Source organism: Podospora bellae-mahoneyi (genome assembly GCF_035222275.1).
Source record: "Podospora bellae-mahoneyi strain CBS 112042 chromosome 1 map unlocalized CBS112042p_1.3, whole genome shotgun sequence".
Lineage (NCBI taxonomy): Eukaryota > Fungi > Ascomycota > Sordariomycetes > Sordariales > Podosporaceae > Podospora > Podospora bellae-mahoneyi.
This window is the reverse complement of record NW_026946361.1, coordinates 293,786-309,699: the sequence shown is the minus strand read 5'-3', so window position 1 is coordinate 309,699 and position 15,914 is coordinate 293,786. Positions and strand designations below refer to the sequence as shown.

General features: G+C 50.7%; 7 protein-coding genes across 7 annotated transcripts; 3 read left to right on the top strand and 4 right to left on the bottom strand.

The window, feature by feature from the left end:
* Nucleotides 1-15: 15 nt before the first annotated feature.
* Nucleotides 16-1,150, bottom strand: QC761_0029640 (uncharacterized protein; the record flags this gene model as incomplete). Its single annotated transcript, XM_062872238.1, has 4 exons — nt 16-353; nt 714-786; nt 822-904; nt 1,042-1,150. The coding sequence occupies 4 exons, from the start codon at nt 1,148-1,150 to the stop codon at nt 16-18; spliced, it is 603 nt and encodes a 200-aa protein (XP_062735945.1).
* A 450-nt stretch (nt 1,151-1,600) lies between these two features.
* Nucleotides 1,601-2,951, top strand: QC761_0029630 (uncharacterized protein). The gene is made up of 2 exons (XM_062872237.1): nt 1,601-2,430; nt 2,488-2,951. Exons 1-2 carry the CDS (start codon nt 1,835-1,837, stop codon nt 2,768-2,770), a joined length of 879 nt encoding a protein of 292 aa, XP_062735944.1. The 5' UTR covers nt 1,601-1,834; the 3' UTR covers nt 2,771-2,951.
* Nucleotides 2,952-3,135: 184 nt separating this feature from the next.
* Nucleotides 3,136-6,057, top strand: QC761_0029620 (uncharacterized protein; the record flags this gene model as incomplete). Its single annotated transcript, XM_062872236.1, has 4 exons — nt 3,136-3,299; nt 3,382-3,957; nt 4,024-4,339; nt 5,134-6,057. The coding sequence occupies exons 1-4, from the start codon at nt 3,271-3,273 to the stop codon at nt 6,055-6,057; spliced, it is 1,845 nt and encodes a 614-aa protein (XP_062735943.1). The 5' UTR covers nt 3,136-3,270.
* Nucleotides 6,058-6,359: 302 nt separating this feature from the next.
* On the top strand, nt 6,360-6,895 carry QC761_0029610 (uncharacterized protein; the record flags this gene model as incomplete). The annotated part of the gene is made up of 2 exons (XM_062872235.1): nt 6,360-6,587; nt 6,647-6,895. The coding sequence occupies 2 exons, from the start codon at nt 6,360-6,362 to the stop codon at nt 6,893-6,895; spliced, it is 477 nt and encodes a 158-aa protein (XP_062735942.1).
* Nucleotides 6,896-9,698: 2,803 nt separating this feature from the next.
* Nucleotides 9,699-10,232, bottom strand: QC761_100110 (uncharacterized protein; the record flags this gene model as incomplete). The annotated part of the gene is made up of 1 exon (XM_062873259.1): nt 9,699-10,232. The coding sequence occupies one exon, from the start codon at nt 10,230-10,232 to the stop codon at nt 9,699-9,701; it is 534 nt and encodes a 177-aa protein (XP_062735941.1).
* A 2,642-nt stretch (nt 10,233-12,874) lies between these two features.
* Nucleotides 12,875-14,078, bottom strand: SLX4_4 (5'-flap endonuclease; the record flags this gene model as incomplete). Its single annotated transcript, XM_062873260.1, has 2 exons — nt 12,875-13,443; nt 13,496-14,078. The coding sequence occupies 2 exons, from the start codon at nt 14,076-14,078 to the stop codon at nt 12,875-12,877; spliced, it is 1,152 nt and encodes a 383-aa protein (XP_062735940.1).
* Nucleotides 14,079-14,738: 660 nt separating this feature from the next.
* Nucleotides 14,739-15,836, bottom strand: SLX4_3 (5'-flap endonuclease; the record flags this gene model as incomplete). Its single annotated transcript, XM_062872234.1, has 1 exon — nt 14,739-15,836. The coding sequence occupies one exon, from the start codon at nt 15,834-15,836 to the stop codon at nt 14,739-14,741; it is 1,098 nt and encodes a 365-aa protein (XP_062735939.1).
* Nucleotides 15,837-15,914: the final 78 nt, after the last annotated feature.

Below are 15,914 nucleotides of genomic sequence, written 5' to 3'. Positions count from 1 at the left end.
CATCATTTGTGATTGTTAGGGCACGAAGGTGTTCTGCGCCGGTTTTTTTTTTTTGAGTGTGTCAGGCTTTCTGAAGTGTTGCTCCAGCGTTTCCATGGCGCTGGGAATCTCAAACATGTACCTAAGTCTGGTGGATTGCAAAACGAAACAGGGGAGTTCTGCATCTGCGTCTGACAGTGCCACAGAGCTCTGTGGTCCGTCTCGAAAAGGTGTGAGGTTATTCGATAAGCATCTTGTGGGTACGACTTGTTGGTTTGTTGACAGGGAGTGTCTCAGAGCCGTCAACTGAAGAAGAATGTCCATCAGATGCGCAACATGCCAGCATTTCTTGGCCAAAAGTGGCAGTACTCTTACTTGTAGGGGAAAGTGTTCTTTGGACCGATTGGGAGGATTCCGGCCCGATATATGTCAGGACCTCTCTGAGAAAGCTGACTACATTGATGACACATTGAAGGTATGACCTTCGCATCTCTGGGCTGATCAGGTGACGTCTCCTGACATTTTACGACAGGATTCAAGTGTGTCGAAAAATATATGGAGTGCTGAGAGAATAGGAGCTACCGCAAGAGAGTTGTGGCGTATGATCTAACAAATTTTATTAGCGACCAGTCTAGGTGGTTGGGTGCTTAACAGTATATCATAGGGGCGAGCGTACATGTAGCACTAGCTTCGCCAGATTCTCGACAAGCGAAAGATTAACTCCTGGCTCTTACTGCTCGAGGTGAAGCGCAGACTCGCCCACTGCAGCAAGATTCCAGTCAAATCCTCTTCTGACAGTGATGAACCCTGGGTGTTACTCGGAACTGCACGGTCTGCCGTACGCCCCGATCAAGTCCCCGGATGAGTTGAATGTCGCCAGGGGTTAGGCCTTGCTCCAAGAGACCCTTTGCCAATGTCCACCGCGCTAGTACGAGGTCATCGCTGTTAGGAAAGGTCAGGAAAGATGCTCTGCCAGTATGAGTGGGGCGGGGTTCCTACTGACGTCTGCAGTAACTCCATACTGGTGACAAAATGTTGACTGCAAGGTAGGTAGGTAGGTACCTGCGATGTATACAGCTGGGAAGTCGATTACCAAGGCATGCTGATTGGCTATGTTATACAGACGCTGGGTGCCAAATGGCTTCCCGCCTTGCGTAGCGTGTGATGGCATTGTTGGAAGCACTGGCTTGCGTGACTACCGAAACAGCGTCGAGTTATGGACGGAGGATGACCAAGATTTGATCAGCTGCACGACCATCATGTCGGGGTGGTTGATCTGATGAAAGAAGGCGCAAGGGCCTGTTTGCAGTTGACAAGTCGTCCTGTGTGGGGTTACTGACCCCCCTCCTGTCAGCCACATGGCGCCAGTGTGATAAAGTTGTGGAAAGAGCGGTAACTATCCTGGAAACAAGAAGCAACTTTAAACTTTGAACTGTCCCTGTCAGTCACGTTTGCATCAAACTCGCAGAATCAGCAAGCCGGAATTTGCCGCCAAACATCAACCTCCCGGCTGGCCAATCCTGCACCTCATGAGACCACGCCTGGTCACGTGCAAAACCTGTAATAAAGTCAAGGCCACTTTTTCCCGAGTCGCGGTGAACTTCGATATCCACCAGCAAAAGGTAATTGGACAGCTGGTGCTGAGGATAATACTAATAACAGCCAGCAGCCCTTGCAGACATAAGTAACAAGGCCGTTTCTCTCGCGTTCGGGTATTTTGTCGTATTCGTATTCGTATCTGACAATCTCCTACACGACGGCTTTTGAGGATATATAGGCTTCGCGAAGACTTCGCTCGGAATGTCTTCTGGATACGTGGAGTATCACAAACCATAGCCCTTTGAATCTTCTGACAATGGCCCCCTTCAAAGTCGTCGTTCACCCACTCACGTCCGAGCCCACTGACAGCTCCCACAGTCCCAGCCTTACCGCGTATGAATCCGAACCTTTCTCCTCTCCCAACGCCCTAGTCTTCATCCATGGCCTGACAGCTGGGCCCCACACAACAGATCTTACACATCTGCAGGCCGCTCTCCCTTCTGAGTACTCCATCTGGGAGCTGCGTATGCGAAGCTCCTACTCTGGATGGGGGTATTCCTCCCTTGACAACGACGTCCAGGACCTCACACGACTCGTCCGCTACCTTCGTGAGGACCTCAAGATTAAAAGGATCGTTCTGATGGGCGCTAGTACTGGATGTCAGGGTGCCCTCGAGTACAACAACCATTCTAGTCAGCCTCCGCGTGTTGATGGGTACATCTTGACATCTCCTGTCTCGGACAGAGAGGCTGCCAACACCCTCTGGTCGTCCGAGGCACTGGCTGAGAGCTTGGCTGTGGCGAAAGAGTTGATAGACCAAGGAAAGGAGTGTGTTACCATGCCAAAGAAGCATGTTCCTTTTTTTGCAACGCCAGTCACGGCGGCGAGATGGTGGAGCTTTGCTGCCACTGGGTAAGTGTATTTATTCTTTTATGTATCATTTGGTGTAAGATGCTCATCAAGTTACAGTGGCGCCGAAGACTACTTCGCTTCAGACATTTCAGATGAGGTTCTCGCAGACAAATTTGGCAGGGTGAACAAGCCATTGTTGATCTTGCCTGCTGAGAAGGATGAGATGGTCCCGGCATCGGTCGACAAGCAGCTGTTGTTGGAAAGGTGGAGTACGGCGGCCCCTAAGGGGGTGGTAAGTGAGCTCTCGGGGTTCATTCCTGATGCTGATCATGTTGTATCCTCTTCTGAAGCCCAAAAGTGGCTTGCCGAGAGGGTTGCCAAGTTTTTGTCCAGCATCTGATTATGCTGTCATTTTAGATATTGGCAAATATAAAGGTGGCTATGCGTTTGTTTGTTGATAAACAATGTGCTTTCAGATGGCATGTCGTTTTGTTGTGCGTTTGCAACTGTGCTGTGAATTGGTAGCCCTCGGTGTTGATACACTGGTTGACACCAAACTTTGCCCACGTCGAGGCTAGGATGGCCACCGGCAATGTCTTCTTTCACAGCCGGCGATATCAAGTCACCTTAAATCCTTCACTGAATTTCTTTCATCCTGTTCAACAGTTTGACAATCTCTTTGTCTAGTCCAATATGCCTGCGCCCTGTCCGTCAACCTTTCACTCTTCTATCACAACTTATCAAGCTACCAGTGTTGGAGAGTTCAAAAACAGTCCCTCTTTGTGCTTGAGGCGTCGGCCGGTCATCATTGAAGGCTGCTTTTGGGGGTACCTACACGGCTACACTTCGAAGCCTCGAATCCTCTCAGAGTTGTCATATTCTGACCACCTGCCACCAAGGATGAATCCAGGTGGAGATGAGAATTACAAGTATGTATCAGCAGACCTTGACGGCTACATTAGTTGCAGTATGACTGGAGCTCGAGACCTATACTGATGTTTTGCGATTTAGCTATGCTCCTCACCATGATCCTGACTGCGATCCTGACTACGATCTCTTCTACAACATGTATCCCTTGGTTCTTGTTGACCCCTGCGACGCCTTGGGAGTAGCGCCCACGAACGATGAGCCAATCGACCCCACGCCCGCTGACTTGTTGTTTTACCGACACTTCCCGATTGAAGGCCTTGTCCCACTTCTTCAAGATGAGACCCACCTCCTGAGTTCGCAAGCGGGTCAAGTCCAGGAGAAACCACACCATTCAGACCAACGACAATACCTGGGACTTGATATTCACTACCAGCAAGCTCTGGTGAATGGTGAGCAACTAAAACAAGACCCACCCTATTCACAATATGTGGGTCAGCAAACTGTTGGCCAGGAGAAAAGGCTGCGCTTGTCACCACTTCCTGACGATCAACAACCACCGCTTCCCGACGATCAACAGCCAGTTCCCAAAGATCAAAACGCACCTCACACAGCAAAGAACCAAGAAACAGTAACCATGGCCAACAACAAAGCCAAAGTCACTTGTGAAGGGTGTGGCAAGGCCCTTGGGGCTAGGAGCATGTACAATCATAAGAAAATGTAAGTGGTTTCTTTTAGATACCTAGGTACCCGGTACGGATGGACTGACGCCTGCTGGACATGTAGCTGCCGCAAGCTCAACTCCGAGGACGAGCTCGACCTGCCCAAGTGCACTCTCCCAGTTCTCGGCGGCGGCCCGGAAAGATCTGCAACACCCTGCACCGCAGCAAAACAGCCCTCCGTGATCACCAGCAAACAAGGCATCACTATTGCCCCCCCCGGCGAGGCCAGCTACGACAAGCGCATCAGCATCGATTCCAGCTACCTGACAAGACTCTCCAAGACTGTCTTGATGGCTCGGGTGCGCCTGGAGGGCGAGCAGCTGCGCGAACATGTGGACGAGCTCACGAACGACAAGGTCATTGAGAACATTGACAAACAGGTCAGAGCTGGGATGGAACTTACCAAGGAGGAGTTGGCCGAGCGGTTGATTTTAATTCGGGACGAGAGAAGAGCTCTTGATCTGGAAATTCTCACTTAAGGCCAGACAAGGAGGATGAGGCGGTGGCCGGATTGATATGGATGTGGGGATATATTGGTCACAGACAGGAGGGTTGATATTGAGCAGCACCATAAACGTATAGGAAGCGTATGTACGGACGGTACATGGTTGGGGGATTTGAGAGGATGGTACAGCATCAGCTCTTGGTCAAATACAGTATTGTGTGGGATCCGAGTTCGCGGTAACATTTTCCAGTGTTTTTCTGATATGTGGCGTTGCATTGAATGTGATACAAGTAATACAAGTGGTCGGAACGCGAGGGTCCAGACCCTGCCACCTTAGAGGGCTGAGGAACAATTCCGATAACACGCTGATGAGACAAAGGTGCCTTCCCATTCAATTCGGTGGAAGGTTGAGTTCCTCCCGCCACGCACATGTGATTGTGCCTTGTGACTTACATGAAAGTCAAAAAATGTATAAAGGAGGCAGCTGCGCCTTGCACTGAGGGGCGGGATTCAGTTTACCCTCTCCCCTCGCCCGCATCCAGATCTTCCAGACCGAAAGTCTCTCCACAGCCCGCCAAATTCGAACCAGTACCTATTTTCCCAACCTATCACCCCAAAATGCCCCTCAAAGGCTACGGCATCTGAAAGGCACCCCCACCAAGTGGGACGGGACCGCTAAGCCCGGTCACGGCCACATCACCTTTTCAGACACCACCTCCACCCGCCTAGACGCAGCAGTCAACATCGAAAGCAAGTCTTCCGACTCCCGCCTCGTCTACTGGGTCATCCGCGACCTCCAGCCAGTCTCAGCAACCTTTACCCCTCCCTCCAGGCCCTCCCACGGGGTTTCCACCCCAGAAGGGCACACTCGAAACCGGCAGCCTGGGCCTTGACTTCCTCCGCCTGAACCTCTTCCGCCCCCAAGATGGCATTCTTCTCTCACACAACACGCCCGGAACGAGCCACAACATCCTCGACTATCTCAACCCAATCCTGAACCAAGCTGTCGTACAAAAGGCGGACATTTACCTGTTTGGCGAGCCGTACAATGACAAGACCGGGATTCATGATATCCACATGAATCAAGGGAACTCGGGACAGTGGAAGAAGGACAATGGAATTTTTCAAGACGGCGGAATCATCCTGGCCTTTCCTGATGGTCATTGGGAGGGCATATTTCTTGCGTTTGCCGTGCAGACGTACAAGACTGATGAGCAGGGCATGCCGGTTGGCGACACGTTTGCCAAGTTGCTGGGTGGAGGAAAGCAGCCTGGTGAGGGTGATGAGGAAGAGCCGGAGCCGATTGTAGGAGATGGGATCAAGATTGAGGCTGCGTTGGTCAATCCTCATGGACCGGACCAGCAGCCTACCAGGGGAGATGGGGAGACGGTGTACTTGCTTAATCGTTCTGTGACGACGGTGGACTTGGAGGGTTGGAGGATTGTGAATGGATCGGGGCAAAGTCATGTCTTGAAAGGAGTGTCTTTGGCAGTGCAGAGCAAGAAGGGGATTGCTGTGCCCGGGGTGGCGTTGGGTAACAAGGGAGGGGTCATTTCTTTGAAGGACAACGGCGGAAAACTGGTGCACCAAGTCAAGTACTCGAGAGATCAGGCTCAGAGGGAGGGAGCGCTGGTGTATTTCTTGCAGAAGTGATCAGAGCTTGAGAAGTTTGGGTGTCGACTGTCCTTGCAGACATATCCCTGGGTTTATCTTCCGGGTTAGCCTCCGCATGCTCTGTTCATGGTCAACTTGTCAAAATTCTTCCCATCGCACGGCACCTCATTGTGGCCGTGCCCTGGTAAGCACTGTGGGGCTCTGCACTGGAAGTGTCAGTTGTTGGTGTCATTGATGGTGCCACTCGGTAAATGGTACGTGTCGGTGTCCTTCGAGGGTGGGAGATGGCCTAAGAGGACATTAGATGGAATACTGGCTCATGGCGTCAGATTGGGTCTGCCATGGAGGCATCAAGTTTTCAGTCTATAAGAATAAGGCTTTTTAGCTGCCATAGATATGTCCAGGTCCCCAACACCGCAAAGATTACCGTTCCTGCCATAGCTCAAGGGTGCCGATTAATTGTCCTCCAGCAACAATTGGGTCAGTATGGCCTGATCAGCGATCAATTTATAACCGAATTCGCCTATGAAGAGTACCAGACTCCAACTGCCCTCGGCCAGTCTCTCATGGTATGCAGTATCAATCATTACTTCTGACCGTGCATATCAACAGTACCTAATGGTTACAGGTGGTGCCACGTGCTTCAGCCGTTGTGCCTGGCCAGACTAATGCAGAGCCAGTCGCAATCCATTCCAACCATCACAACATGGTTAAATACACATCAAGGGAAGACAGCGGATACAAGACAGTATCAGGACACCTCAAGGACATGGCAAATGACGCTATCAAGCAGATTCCGCAGCGCTGGGAGGCAGAGAAAAGATCTAACGAGGGTAGTAGTCTTAGATCGCAGTTTCCGGTTTATCATAAATATTAACTCATAATTAGCATATATGAATGCCCCCAATAATGTCACATTCACCATCGGTTTCAGTCTGTCTCGAGTTGCCCAAGTAACGCATTTCGTCGGAAGGGGAGAGGAACTGGTTTAACTACACAACATACTTGGCAAAGGCCCCGAACAGCGGATAGCAGTGGTACATGGCCTCGGCGGCATGGGAAAGACATAGCTCGCCGTGGCCTATGCAAAGCAGCATCGGAACGATTATTCTGCAGTCTTCCGGGTAAATGCTTGAGACGAGGTATCCTTAAACAAGGATATTTATGGATAGCCGATCGTATCTTGTCAGCGTATCCCTCCCCTCCCTTGTCTACATTAAGAAGGCTTCAGAGGGTCGAGATCTTGACGAGACCGTACGGACGGTTAAACGGTGGTCTGACAATCGAGGGAACAGCAATTGGCTCATCATCTATGACAATTATGACAACCACATGTTGGAGAATGAGTTGGATGGGGATCAAGAAGCCGCCTCGGCAGGTTATGATATACGCCCATTCTTCCCGGATGTTTACCATAGCGCTATCCTCATCACGACATGAGCATTAAGGGTCGATCTCGGTTCCCACGTGCCACTAAAGAAGTTGAAAGTCAGATGAGGGGTCAAGAAAGCCAACTAACCATTGTTTATAGACGCTGCTGCTACCGAGTTTGCGCAAGAGCTAGACGGGCTGCCACTTGCCCTTTCGACTGCTGGGGCTTATCTCCATAACATGCCTACAACATGTGCCGAATATCTTCAGTTATATAAGAAGTCATGGCGACGTCTGCACATCACCACGCCGTCGCTCCTCTCGTACGACCGGGCCCTCTACTCGACATGGGATATCTCATACACCCAGATTGAGCGGCAAAACACAGCATCTGCAATGCTATTGCAAATATGGGCCTACTTTGACCACAAGGATCTGTGGTTAGAGCTGCTTCAAGAAGGCCGACCACGAGGACCAACCTGGTTTCAGGAAATGACACACGATATAATCGAATTCAATAAAGCAATACGTGTCTTGTGTGATTATGGCCTAGCTGAGCCTGATATGTCGCCAACAGAATATACAGAATCGCGTGGGTATAGCATGCATAGTTGTGTGCACGCCTGGACGAGACACGTGTTGAACGAGACAGAGAGCAATGATTTGGCACAGCTCGCAATAATATGCGTAAGCTCAAAGATACCAAAGGACACCGAACAGAAGTACTATACACTACAACGGCGGCTTCTAGGGCGTGCAGCATTTTGTTCAACAACGATCTTAAACGGAAGACCAATTGCTAAAGGAGAAGAGTGGACTTTAAAAGGACTAGGCGACCTGTTTAGAAACATGGCCCTATTTCAAGAGGCAGAGGTTATGTACAAACGCGCACTGCAGGGCGAAGAGAAGGCACTTGGGCCAGACCCCCCATTAATACTTGATATTATTAACAATCTGGGCCTTGTTGATTGGAATCAAGGCCGGCTTAAGGAAGCAGAGGCCATGTATGAGCGTGCACTGCAGGGCGGAGAGAAGGCATTTGGCCCAGACCACCCATCAACACTTATTACTACCAACAACCTAGGTAATCTCTATCGAGATCAGGGTCGGGTTCAAGAAGCAGAGACTTTGTATCGGTGTTTGGTACAGGGATATAAAAAGGCAACAGCAGAGAATATCACTCCTAATATTGATTCTGTCGAGAATATGGAAGATTTTGCAAAGTTTCAAGTTTAACAGGGCAAAAAACATGAAGCAAAATCTTTATATATACGGTGCCAGGAAGTGTTGAAGGCTGTGACTCGAGAAATTGAGTTGTTGAGTGAAGATGGTGGACGATAGCGGCTGGGCGGGTTTGCAATTCTTAGTGTGCAGGGTCTGGTGATTTCCATATTGATTTCCGGGCGGGAAGGAGGAAGATCTTTGAACTTCGCAAAAAGAATTCGGAATTGTCCAGCAATCTTGATATTATTAATTCTATGCCCACATCGCTCCCATCGGCCACCTCCATCGTCCCCAACGGCTCCTTGCAGCCTCACGAGCAATACGAGCTTGGCCTTAAAAACTCACTATGTGAATTGCATACTGCGGAATTATCTACACTGGCTAGTTCTGTTGAATATCATGGTAGTCAGGGTGGTAATTTCAGGGGTATCATAAGACGGGCAGAAGAGAGTTATTGGGGTGATCAGGGGTTGGGCGTAGCCCGACCAAACTTTGAACGGAACATCGAACATCTGCAGCTTAATGAATACATTACCCGCCCTGCAACTTCTCACGCTCCAGTTGTAAGCGCTTCAACCTGTGATACTATGGATCCGTGGTTGTTGATCTTTTCAACAGGAGGAAACAGGTGACTGGTGTCATGGCTGGCCCCATCGGCCAGGTGAGACCCTGAAAAGTCATGCTCGATGTACAGAAGTACCTATATTCTCTACAGCCCGTTTTATTTTCGGTTTGTATTTTCTGTCGGCGCTTATATGCTTCATGTTCATTGGAAGACTTAGGGGTGTGAATGCACAAATGAAGAAGAAATTTTTCTCAGATTTTGGCAGTAATTCTTTCTAAGAAACCAGATTGGATTTCTCTCGAAATGAGAGTCTATTTGTTGTTTAACGCCCACAGGTCGGGCGGCCGGGGCCCACGGCAAGAGAAATGCACACCCGGGCAAGATGAGCATATGAAAGTAATGAACGAAAGTAATGAACCAAAGGAAGGAGGCACATCGCCAACCCGCCACACCAAGCATCAACCCGCTCCGTCTCTTAGAATCCTGACAGGTGTCTCAAGATCTGCCGTCATCCCAACATCTACTGCACGATCTTGAAAGCCTCGAAACTCTCCGGGATGTCCGCCGCCGACACGCCAGCTTTGGCAATCTCATTGAGCTCCACGGTGTCCAGCTTGGCCTCGACAATAGCCGTGTAGTTGTATTGCGTCCCATCAGCCAGGTACATCACATTCGGCTGCACGCACTCTGTCTCCTCATTCTCCTGCACCGTCGCGCCCCGAATCATCTTCCTGTTGTTGAATCCGTACCCCAGCCCGCCAAAGGGCCCGTTGCCCAGGCAGACGTAGTCGCGGCCGCGGCTGTCCTCCTGCTGGCGAACGGTGCCGCACCTGGTGGGGGCGTGCCCGCGCGCCTGGATGTTCCACTGGGGCGGGATGGCTCTGAAGCTGCCGCTGTTAAAAAAGGTTCCCGCGTTAACGGTGCAGCAAGTGTTGGGGTTCCAGTTCTGGCAGATGTAGCCGCCTCCTGAAGTTGAGCAGCCGCCTGCGAACTCGAGGTGTAGGTCGATGGCGGCGGCGGAGGTGGCGAGAAGGGAGAGGGCAAGGAACTTCATATTGGCGGTTGAGGAGAACGTAAAGATTGCTCTGAGAAGGCTTTTGAGTTGCTAGAAGTGGAATCTGGCGCTTTCCTCTGTGATGCTTGAGCTGGTTGGAGAAGTGAAGAGTTCAACAGCTCCAGGACACAGAGGGGAGCCAGCCCTTTATGCCTTTCCGGCCGGACGTCTCTCATCATCTATTGTGAGGCCGGGTCCACAGTTGCTGCCATGGGAGCTCAGGCCAACCTGGGCTAGTTTCTTTCTCTCGCCGTGGAGGTAGTTGATTTCCTCCTCAATACACCAACAAACCTGTTCCAAACATCATTATCACCAATCTCTCCTTCCTCATTCGGCGGGATGCCTAGCCTGCCGGCTGACGCCTCGGATTTGTTTTCTCGGACCCAAGCGCGGATTGTTCCCCGTTTCAATATTTGACCGGCAGAAATAAGTCATATTGTTGTCCGAGAGCGGCGGAATGTGGGGCGAGCCGGCTGAAGCCTCAGACTTGTTCTCTTGGACCGAACCCGCCGTTGTACGACACCGAACACGGAACCACGATGTCACTCTATGAGGCATCACCGCTAGTCATTGTGTCACCAAGTGGTAATGTCCCTCGCTCGCCTCAACAAACTCACCCCTGAAAGGTGACCACCCTGACTGTGATTGGGCTCTGTCCACGACGACCGCTCCCTGACCGAAACACCTCAGACTACGACTGCCTGCATCTTGAATGGGGATCACTGTGCTATCTCGGCGCTGACGAAGCCTCGGTACTGTCTGACGAGTCCGAAGAAGAAGGCGTGGTCTGGATTCGTCCATCACGACAGCCAAACCTGGCCTAGTACACAGTGGCAATTAAAGGATGTTCGAGTCGTTTATAATGGGCATTGATGGTGCTGAACTAACCGGAAACGTGCAAAGGCAGGGCAATTGATATAAAGTTTGGTGAAGATGAAGATTATCGGATTTGTCAGCTCCGTGATCCCCAAATTATACGCGCCGACGATGTCATGGAATTTTAGCTGCCTTCTGAGACGGGCATGAGCCACACAACGTACTACAATTACAATCCCCGCCATGAGTGGTACTGGTGTCGAGACCAAACCCCACCCAGGTCAACCTCTTCAACAGCTGGGATTCCGACCCACGGGGTGATTGGTCCGGTGAGTACTACCTAAATTGTCAAGCTGTGTTTTCACACGGGAGTACAACTAACATGTGATCAAGCTGTTCGTCATGTGGCACGTAACTTGGAATCTCGTAGCTCTGACAAGGTCTTGCGGAATAACGAGATACAAACATATCTACAAGCCCACGGTACTCAAACCCCACTCTGTAGTTTCACGGCTGAAATGATAACTCCATCCCTTTATAAATAGGGGCTGAAAATCCATCCAAATGGTATTATTATTAGGGCGAACTTAGCCTAACGGTTCACAGCAGCTACTAAATCGTACGTAGTAGGTTAGTAAGTAGGTAAGTCGTGATTCCTTGCATAAATCTCGAGTATTTCCACTGATAAAAGCTGGGAAACGTCGGTCTGAGACGTGCCTTTCTCTTTCAAAACAACGAGGAGGTCGGGAGAGAGGCCTAGAAGTGCAATACCCCGCACTTGTGACTCTAAGAGAGAGAATTTTGCCGGATCAGTATCGATGGCTTTACGCTGAATATGACCACTTTTGTTAATCGTTGTCCTGGAGATATTTTGTATGTCGGAATAAAACCAGCATGTTACCTAAGCAGTTTCCACTGTGGACCACGCTCAGCAGCTCCGCTGAGACGGACTAGTGTGCACCAGTCTCTATAAACATACGGATTTACTATGAAGGAATGCCAAATCATCAGCACGTCTATGTTATCAGGGGCAGAACCATTGGCATATCCAAGATAAAATCATACATGCAAAAGCTTAGTAACTCACCGAGCGGTGGCAGCGAGGTTTGTATCGCAGTATCGCTCACGGAGAAAACCCAACGATAAAACCGGGCGGTTGTACGACGAAAAAATAATCCCACAATGTTTCTTGGTCTGTCTGGTTCGATTGCGCCCATGATCGCATCCTGTCCCTCAAGGCCACGAAAGACTCGAGAAGCCTCAGATGGGTATCACAGGAGGCAACAGTGGGGGGGTCCATTGAAACTGTGTCACAATCTGGGGACGAATGTGTTGAGAATGCTTGGAAGATTGAATGGTGCTTGGCCGGTTAAATACCTAACGTGTGCACTAGCTTACAGGACAAGCTGAAAAGAAACAATACGGGGTAAATGTGTTTGCTGGATGAAGATAAGAGAGACGACAGGAATGCGGTCCAAATTTCTTGGTGGTCCAAGTTTGTTGTATGATGGAGAGTTTAAAAGCTTTCAGAAGCTCAAAGACAAGCAAACTCAACGTGCTCAAGCTCAAGGCACTGCTTGCCTTACATAACAAGGAAAGAGGACGCCGATGGACCCCACTTGAAACCTAGAACGTCCGACTCTTATTCTCCATCCAAAATCCGGCATCAGAGCGCCACGGACGCCTTCCAAACGAACAGGCGTTTACAGACAGTAACTACCTAAACCTCATATCCTCGCCCCCTTCCTCTCTTTCTCCTCCCACAGCCTCCCCACCTCCCCCCTGTCAACGATCTTGATCCCCTCAGGCCACTCTTCCTCTCAAACTCAACAACCACCACCCTCTCGCCCCCCCCTCGTGTTCCCCTTTTGAGCCCCAAGCTCAGGACCAGGCGACTCCAAACTCAACACGGTCTCGTCCCTGTACAGCTGCCCCGGCGCAAATATCACACTAGGCGAGATAACCTTGTCCTTCCAGCCAATCAGATGGGTATTCGACACCTTGGGCTTGAGCTTTCCATCAAACGAGTCGTACTCCCCGCTTGAAGTCGGCACCTTTTCCAGAAATTGCCTCACCCCCTTCCGCTGCGTGGCATAATCCGTATTGGAGTTGTTCAAAAAGGGGGAGAGGAGATTCAAGAGGTAGAATTGCGGTGGGTAAAGCATAATCTCCCCGCTTTGGGCCTTGGACAGCCAGGTGAGGGGGTACTCCCACTCCGCAGAGGTGTGCTCCTTTTCCTGCTCGCCTTCTGGGGTAGGGGTGTGGATCTTGCTGGGCTTTTCGGAGAACGAGTTGGCGGAGGATACCGGGAGGAAGTAGAGATACATTTGGGTTGTGAAGCGCTTTTTGGCTGGGGGTGGGGTGATCCATCTGGTGAAGGGGATGAGGAGTCTATCTGTGTTAAAAAGTCCGTTGACGAGAAAAGGGGCGAGGAGCACAAAACAAACCTGTGTCCGCCACACCACCATGGTTCTTGACCCAATCCCCAAAAGTGATCTGTCTGTTGTAGACATCCTTTCGTCCCTTGTCCCTCACTTCATCACTGACTTCAACAGGGCTTTTACTCAACAAAATACCCGTCTCTTCAAAAGTCTCACGGATGGCAGCATTTCGATAGACGATATTGTCCAGGTGCTCATCCTTGGCCGTCACCCCATCATGAAACTCATCCACGTTGCCACCAGGAAACACATGCGCGGACGCAAAAGAAGAGGCCGTCTTGACTCTCTTCAACAGCAATACTTTGTTGGTGGGCGAGATGACCAGGATGCTGGCACTGGGACTGGGCGCAGGCCACTTGGTCGACGACGGTGCAGCTGACTTGGTGTACAGTTTGGGGTCCATTATTTTTGCTTTTTCAAAAAGGGGCCCTTGGTCCTGATTTCTCGACGTTGTGACGAAACTTCTCTTGCTGGCGTGGAGCACCGAGTGGACGGTTGTAAGTGAGAGTGAGCGCGTCGCGTTAGAGAGCCGGAATGAGTGAGCAAAGCCAGAACTCCTGGATATGACGACAAAATGCAAAGAGCTCATGTTTAGTAGAAACCAAAATAAAAAAAGACTCCAAATTGGGGAAAAGAACCGTCCAGGTTCCCCCTCACTCACGCTATTCTCATCGTCAAACGGTTTCCGGTCACCGTGATGAGGGGATCTTCTGAAATTTGGCGCTATCAACCTCGGTTTGCTTCGGCCCCGCTTATTTCCGGCCCATTCCCGCTGACACACTCAACAGCATCACTGGCAGACTGTCACTCAGAATTGAAGGCATAAATCCATTGTTTCCAGTCATCACTCATATCCATACTCGTGTATAGTACACATGGTACAATGAAACAGCGCAAACACTCCAAAAACTACGACTCGGTCCTCACAGCCTCTTTCTCTCCAGCCCTCGCAAGCTGACCCGCCACAGACAACAAACACTCTTGCTCTCACACCACTGCTTGACATCCGCTGGTGAGACCTCCCCATCATATCCTGCCTTGTCCAGCTGTCCTGCATTGAGCCACAATGCCAAATCCTCGAGAATAATCGGATCATACATCAATATCTTCTCATACCAGGAGGGGTCAGTGGGGTCTTTGGATGAAGGTGCTGATGTGATAGCTTTTGTAATGTATGCAAACACGGAGACTTGCTCCGTGGTTGGACTGACAATGAGAGACATTTCTGTATCTTCATTGATGGACAGATCTACCAGGGAGAAGAAAACATGTCTTCATCTGCTGGTCGAGCACGTCTTGCAGCTGAAGGCGGGGACGAGAGTATGGGATCATCTAGATCAGAGTCGGCATCCGAGTCGGGAATCTCAATCACTCCATCCCTGCCTTGTGGTTTACTTCGACGTGGCGTTGTTGCAGGCGATCTACTACACCTTGGAGAGGTAGCTCGTCTTGCAGGAGATTTTTCACGGGGCTTGGTTCTTTTCGGGGAGCTTCCCGTCTCTTTGCGTGGCCTTCCCCGTGGAGATGCGAGACCGGCAGATGTCTTCCTCTGCATATCATAATCTTGAAGACGGGCGATGAGGTCTGGCTTATTCCCTGACTGCTTGAGGCTACGCTCCTGTAACAGCTTCTTCAGCTCCGGGACCTTCAGACTACTGTAATCAGCTGATGGTGCTGCCGTGCCCGAATTCTTCCTTGGTCGACCTCGTGGACTGATCGTCGCAGCAGCCTTGCTCGGTTTGGAGGCAGCTTGGGAGGTGGTGGTGGATATGGTCCGCACACTGGTAGCCGCGCCTCCTGTGGCTGACTGGACCCTGCTTGCCCAACACTGGTCAAGAAGCGCAATCTTGGCTGAACGTTTCTTTACAGGTTTGAACCCAAACTTGGAGATATCTCGTGCTAGCTGGGCATCGGTGAAGAGCTCATACTTTGGTCTAGATGGAGCCATAGGCCCGGATTGCAACCGAATAAACGGGTCGGCGGTGGGTTTACTGGATGGGGATGCTGGTTGTAGATTTGGAGTGATGGGCGAATGCGCGAGCTGTGGGCTGCTCAACTGTGTCAACAAGAATTCGTGATGCTCTTGGTTGGATGGTGGAAGGTCAAAGTCAATATAGTCATCCCAATCTGCGTCATTCGGCTCGGGAATTTGTTCGACCACGGCGTTGGCGATATGGAACTTTGGCGGAGCATGCGCTTCTGACCCGGTCCCTGCAGATGAATCGGTGGTGTCAAATATACTATTGCCAGTATGTCTTTGTTCATCCGCCCCCGGCGTTGGTGGTGATGCTTCCCTCATGGGCTCTGGCGCCTTGGTCGGCGGTGGTGGCAAAGACTGCTCCGTCATCTGCACAGAGTCATCCAACGATTCCTCGTCATTGGCACGAGATTGCGAATGAGCGGGAGGAGGTGATTCGGTCAAATC

Bases quoted from the DNA above. Each gene is read 5' to 3' on its own strand.
- QC761_0029630 (XM_062872237.1), top strand. From the start codon at position 1,835: ATGGCCCCCTTCAAAGTCGTCGTTCACCCACTCACGTCCGAGCCCACT. The intron at 2,431-2,487 runs GTAAGTGTATTT...ATCAAGTTACAG, and splicing joins TGGAGCTTTGCTGCCACTGG to TGGCGCCGAAGACTACTTCG.